This window comes from Oryzias latipes, chromosome 6 (assembly GCF_002234675.1).
Source record: "Oryzias latipes chromosome 6, ASM223467v1".
Classification (NCBI taxonomy): Eukaryota; Metazoa; Chordata; class Actinopteri; order Beloniformes; family Adrianichthyidae; genus Oryzias; species Oryzias latipes.
Window position 1 is genome coordinate 15,639,456 of NC_019864.2, and position 6,559 is coordinate 15,646,014.

The 6,559-nt window shown below is 38.0% G+C and overlaps 1 protein-coding gene across 2 annotated transcripts; it reads right to left on the bottom strand.

Annotated features, from left to right (window-relative positions):
- Window positions 1-364: 364 nt before the first annotated feature.
- On the bottom strand, window positions 365-5,519 carry tph1 (tryptophan hydroxylase 1). 2 transcript variants are annotated; one of them, NM_001278807.1, is given in 11 exon segments: window positions 365-1,309; window positions 1,412-1,545; window positions 1,764-1,859; window positions 1,943-2,069; window positions 2,150-2,285; window positions 2,364-2,560; window positions 2,642-2,709; window positions 2,795-2,895; window positions 2,978-3,161; window positions 3,272-3,406; window positions 5,342-5,519. In NM_001278807.1, coding segments are annotated over 11 exon segments (1,443 nt in total). In that variant the 5' UTR covers window positions 5,432-5,519; the 3' UTR covers window positions 365-1,134.
- Window positions 5,520-6,559: the final 1,040 nt, after the last annotated feature.

A 6,559-nucleotide genomic window follows, 5' to 3' on the forward strand; every position in this document is an offset into this window, starting at 1 on the left:
AGTGAGGAGGGTTCCACTGAAAAAACAAGCAACAAAAAAACAAGTGTATGAAAAGCTATCGTTTGTGTGTTTTTAGTTGAAGCAGACTATGTTTTTCTAATGTGACTACTGTTGTTCATTTCATGCAGAAGTCGAAGGACTTCCAAAGTTTTCACCTACCTTTTCTTGCAAGTGTATAGGCCTATTATACTTGGTTAAAACTGGCTAAAAGAGGCGGCACGTTGATCTCTATAGCAAATCAAATTTATTTGAATTAAAAATTTCTATGACCAGACCTTTTTTTTTTAATTTATGTAAATCAATGTAAAGTACATTTTTGTATAAAAAAACTTTTTTTTCCCAAATGATTGAGAATTAAAAAAGTGTGAGAAACAGACTGTGAACAGACTTTATTAATAATAGTCTTTTTTTCATACATAATATAGAAGTATTTTCTACATTTCTTTACAGTAGAAAAATAACAATTTCAAATGCAGAGTGCAATAATATTAATAATTTCTTTAGGATCCATTAGAAACTAAATCAATTACTTAATGGGCCAGATCTGTCACAATCAGTCATGAAAGGTTTTCTCTTTATAGAAGTTAAAGGTTTTACTTTCATAAGTTCCTTAGACAGTACAAAGAAGAGCATAAAAGTATGTTCACCCAGATAAAACAATAACAAGGTACATGATATATGTATCACTTAAGTGAAGAAGAATACAAGTGAAGAAATCTTTAACCAGTAACAAAAAGTATCACAATGTCATACACAAGAGCAGCAGTGACAGCTTTGGGAAGTGTTTGTAACAGCTGGGGATTTGTAAAAGTGCAGTGAAGAACCATGAAAGCACATCAGTTGCATGATCAAGAACAATCCAAGTACAATGGAAGCTAAATCGTGTCTCAGATCAAGCAGCTCTTTGGGTTTGAAAGGCTCACTGACACAGAAGTCAACACACATCGAATGCATGTATATATATGTATATATAGTCATTCACACAACTTACATCGACAAAAGAATATTCAGCTTAAAAAAGCGATTGAGCTGACGGGGAACGATACACAAGCAACATCTCTACAACAGTGTTGGGGGGGACGCAGCGTGCACGGATGGGCTGTGGGAGGCTAGCTTCAGCTGAAGTGTGGGCAGTCAGACGCCCAGCTGCTTGTTGAGTCGACTCAAAGCATCACCCACGATGTCAAGCTCGTGTCGGAGCTCCTCCACCACGCTGTTGATGCTCAGAGTGTCTTTGAGCACATCCACACTCTGGGTGTAGGGGTTGTATCGAACTGTGAAGGGGCGCTTGATGGTCTTGGCGAACTCTCTGGAAAAAAAACCCAGCAAAAGTGCAATTTAGTTGTTAATAAAGATAAGATGAATGTGTTTTTGTTTTCTGAGTGTGAGACGATGAAGCTAACAAACACACCTCATCTTGACTTTGGCCTCTTCAAAGCTGTCGGACACAAAGTAGACGTCCTGAAACGTTGTGATGATGCATTCTTGTTTGGATGTAACTTTTGGATCAAAAGGCATTATCCTTGCATTACCAGACAGAGCATGCTGTGAAAGACACAATCCCAGCAATTAAGATCAATGAAGCTTCAGACTATTTTATAAATGTATAGGATTAAAATTGAAATAACAAAAAAAAAACATTTTATTTTTGAATTACAAAAAGACTGTATAATCATCATCCTGAAAAAACTGTTTCTCATCACCCAAAAAAGAAAATTAGGTTGTGGGTTATCCCCTATTCTTGTTTACAGTAATATCATTACCTTAAGCTCACTAATAGATGACAGCAGTCCAGCTCCATATGCTCGCAAGTGTCCTTCTTGTTTACATAAGCCAAACTCCACAGTGAAGAAATAGCACTGTGACAGAGAACAGCGCAATGTGAGGACGCTTTAAATCTGGACTAGGTCTGTGTAGATGTGCCTGTGACTGCAACACTCACTGTGGCCAGTTTCTGAACTGAGTCATCAGAAGCCCCCAGTGAAGCAAGACCGATCTCCTGAGAAAACTGAGCAAAGCTGGGCTCTGCCAGCAGCGGCACATGACCCAGCAGCTCATGGCAGGTGTCCCTGTGTAAAGATTAAAGTAGACTGATAAGTTTGTGTTTAAGTTAACAGCACGTTTGAGGACGGTAGTGGGATGTACTCACGGTTCAGGGGTGTATAAGGGGTCAGAGCTGTGCCGGACATACTGGGTACAGTGGAAAACACGGAAGGCCAAACCGGCGAGGAAGTCTCGTGGGGACAAGTACCCAGCCACAGGTCTGATGGTGAATCCGGTTCGCTCTGAAAGGACATTTACAAAATTGGCTCAATTTTCTAAAAATGAAACAAACAATGATAAATGAAAGGATGACAACCCACCTCTGAGGAAGCGCGAGACATCTTCCAGCTGTGGGATGTTGTCCTCACGACATTCGCAGTATTTGGACAGCAGAGGCAGATTCTTCAAGTACTCCCTGCAGGCATGAGTGGGGTACAGTTTGTTGAGCTCCCTGTACACTACACCCCAAGTCTTGACCTCCTCTTCTGTAAACTCAATCCGGGGTATTGGGTCTCCACTGAAACAAGATCAACAAAAAATGTAATGTGACAAAAGCCCTGATCATATTCAAAACAGCTTTGAAAACTTTCAGACTTACTGTTTGTAGGCCATAGCAAGATCAGCAAAGTACTTTCGCCTTTTCCTGTACACGTTATCTTTAAAACCCTAATAAAGACAAATGTAGCACTTAAAACAGCGGAATATTCATACATTTGAGATTTTAAGGCCAGTCATCAGTCCGCTATAATACCGGGTGGTCGGCGTCCAGCTCAGAGCCATACATCAGGACACGGTTTGCACATTTGTCCAAGTCTGAAATTCTCTTCGGAAACCAAGGTACATCATACATATCTAAGAAGAGAACCCAGTAGATCTGCTTCAGTGTGATTTTAGACTTTATCACTTGAGAGGTTATCATTCACTGTATTCTCACCTTCCTCGTGTAGGCAGGAGTTATCTGGAGGGTTCATGTCTACTATGTTTACATGCTTCCGAAGCAGATGGATGATTTCGCTCAGTTGCTCGTGGTTGCTGTCGCAGTCCACAAAAATTTCAAACTCAGAGTTGCGTCTTTTGGATTTCCTGGACTCAATGTGCACGAGATTGACATGGTTTTCCTGCAGCAAACAATGACAAACAGGTTTAGTTAATCACACTTTGCCTTTGAATTGTATCAAAACTCAAGACTTATTCCTGTATGGAAAATGGCCTCATTCAAATAACTTACTTGGAAGAGTTTGAGTGCTTTCACAAGTCCTCCCACCTCATTCTTAAGGGAAAAGATAATTGTTGCTCTCCCTTTTTCTGATGTATTTTGCTTCTCTGTGTTTTCTTCAATTTTGTTGAAGGTTGATTTGTTTATCTAAAATTGGGGGGAAAATAGATTGTTAGAACTGAAACAGCCCCTTAGTGAATTATTATTCTATATTCAACAATCATTCGCTTATAAGCCATCCTAATTTGGTTATAGCTGTGTCATGTTCCCGTAGAGCATTTGCTGCGACTGAACCAAAGCTTAGCGCACGTGATGACGTGAATGCGGAACTTCTAATCACTTAAGAGTGTTTATTGATCCAAAACACTTTTGAACATCTTGTCTTATGTGCATCATTTGTGGAGATGCAGAGTTAAAAGCAAAAATGTGTAAAAAAATAAAAATTAAAAATTAAAATTTAAACAAAGTATAATAGAGGTGAGATTATATAAGATATCTTCCTCACACTCCCTTTCAAAGAATAGATCAAAAACATAAACATGACAGGGGTGGAAAACTTTAGTAATTAATTAAACTCATTTTGACAAACTTAATATTCAATGGTTTTGATGTGTCATGTAGTATAAGAGCTAATAGGTCTAGTTATTATGAAGAGTAATTATAATTGACCTATTTATATATGTTCATGCATGTGTATGTATGTATAATTTCCAATAATTTAATAATTAATTAAATTTAATATATCTCTGTATAAATATGTATTTCAGTTGTTTTTCTTATTCAGTTTTAATATGGTTTTGATGGCTTGAAATTAATTATTACTAACTCCAAAATTCCAAAAGAAAAGAGAAGAAAAGAACATTTTCCCTTTTTTCTGCTACAACTAAATAATGCTTCCATATTTTTGCGCTTAAACGACATAATAAGTGATGAAAACCTAGCTACAGGAGACAGCAGGTTGAGCAGCGCGTGTCCATTTCAGCACCTCGGACAGCGGCCTCTCGTTGACGCACGGCTGCGCACGCCAGGGGAAAATTCACCTAATCCTGCGTCAGGCTGCACAAGTGCAACATGGCAAAAACTAACCGTCCAAAAGAAAGATTCGGTACTTCTCAGATGCTTTTGTTGAAAAGTAGTGTTTACTACACCATAAACGCAAACAAAATATTGTGTCTTTTAAGACCAAATTGTGAAGGCTTAGAGAATCATATTAAAAAGTCGATTTAATCCGTCCCTACCAGGTTACGTCCTTCGAACATGGTGTAAAACGCGCGGCGGACCAGTTTCCGGTGAACTCTTGTCGGTAAAGTCCTCAAAAGCATCCGTGCATGGAGTCTGGATCAGGACGAGCCGGGGTCAACTCTTTGCGTCTCGGTTTAACGAAGATGAACTTGTCTCTGTCTCAAGCAATCCCCTTACAGCAATCTCATTTGGAGAGCGGGGAAGCCTATTATTAGCAGCCCGCACGGTAGAATCTCATCAGACGTTTGGCAGCTTTTAATCGCAGAAGCAAACAGGTTTTTAACGACCATCAATGAAAGTTAATTTAGAAAAAATACCGCTAACAGCCCATCACAAAAGAGATCCTTGTTATCTAAACAGGAAATGTTTTCTTGATCATTTAATTTATCATTTGGTATAAGGATTATTTACTTTTAAATTCATATTATATTATGCACGATTGTTTTTATATTATTATTATTATTTATATTATTATTTGCCACAATGTGTCATTAATCCGCCTGTTGCGTAAATTCCGTTTGGTTGGTTTGTAATTGATAAGGGGGGAGAAAAACAAGAAATACTAACAAACATGAGATTTCAAGTGGAAAATATCATTTAACACAATTAAACATTTGAGGTAAAGTTCATTATAACAATAAGGATTTAATAATCTGCATTAACGACAAAGTGGAAGCTGAAGATGACCTGCGCACCAATTAAACTGGTCAAAAAGTTACACGAAAATGCTCTAGATACTTTGACTTCACACACACAAACAACAACAGTTTTCAATGCCAATAGCTTCTTAAAACCAAATGAAGTTTGTACCTCAGTTGCTCCGATTGTCACAGTTCTTACCTCATTATTCAGCAGCTTCTCCTCAAAGCCGATGTTCATGGAGTCAAAAGATCTTCCTCTGCGCGGCAGTTCAAGTTTGTTTGAGTACATGCTCAAGTTCTCCAGCTTGACTTCGCTTTTTATGTTTTCTATCTTATCTAATTTACTCCTACTGACCAATTGTGGCTTCCTTCCTAAAGGGGGCTTGTCTACCCCGAGAAGCACCTGGCCTGGCTTTTTAATTCCACTCAGAAACGGAGGGGGCAATAATCTGCCCGTCAGCAGCAAATGGAAATCGAGCAGCATTGCGCACGTCATTAGGATAAAAAAGGTAATTTTTTTCCAGAGCAAGAGTGAAACTTGCTTTACAGAAAAAAATATATATTTAGGATTTTACCAAGAAGATAAAATAATGACTTAAAACTAGTTGTGGATAAAAATAGGAGACTATTTCAACCAGAAATGCAAAAAAGTCTGCAAAAATTCAAGGTTTGCAGCAGCTAGTTCATGAATTTTTATTTTAGTTATTTAGGTATATTTTAGGGTTTTTATGCACGATTTGTATTGCATTAGAAAATACAGTGGAGTCCTATAACTTCATAATCAACGAAGGACTGTAAAAAAATAAGGAATAATTTCAATCTTTACTATTAATATTTCAAATTTAGACAAACAACTTCATAACCCAACTACAGAATTACATTTTTGACATTATTCAGAAGTTTTTATCAAAGTGTCTGCTGATATGCAAATATGCTGTACCTTTATGCATCTTTATGACTGAGCACATTCAGTATGAACAGATGTTATATTTTTATTTTCTTTTAACTCATCATTAAACTACATCATGTTCCTGATTAAAATAGAGAAGACTTGATGTTATAGGTACGCACGAGCAGCCTTTCTGTTTAAGTGACCCCCTTTTTAAAATCCACGTCTCTGCCCTGTAAACACCCTTGACCCCCTTGTGTTGTAAACATTTGTAATCATCATGTTTTTAAACCCCTTTTGGGATTTAAATTAAGTCAAAGACAATCAGGAGAAAAGGCTCTCAGTGGCTCCTGCCGACAAAAAGAAGATGAGGGATCACTGAGCCCCCAGAGGCCTCATTACTTAAAACACATAACCACCAATGTTCTCTAAGCTTTGGTCACCTTTACGGCAGTGTCTGTCCCCTCAGATCCTCCTCGGGTCAAAGCTATCGTGCAGGGATACACTGTATGTACTGATGATTCACAC

Excerpts from the sequence above, each read along its gene's own strand:
- tph1 (XM_020703664.1), bottom strand. The coding sequence starts at position 4,581 with ATGCTTTTGAGGACTTTACCGACAAGAGTTCACCGGAAACTGGTCCGC. Across the intron at positions 2,710-2,794 it reads AGCTGGACGCCGACCACCCG|GGTTTTAAAGATAACGTGTA; the intron begins GTATTATAGCGG and ends TGTCTTTATTAG. Across the intron at positions 1,860-1,942 it reads CAGTTCAGAAACTGGCCACA|TGCTATTTCTTCACTGTGGA; the intron begins GTGAGTGTTGCA and ends TCTCTGTCACAG.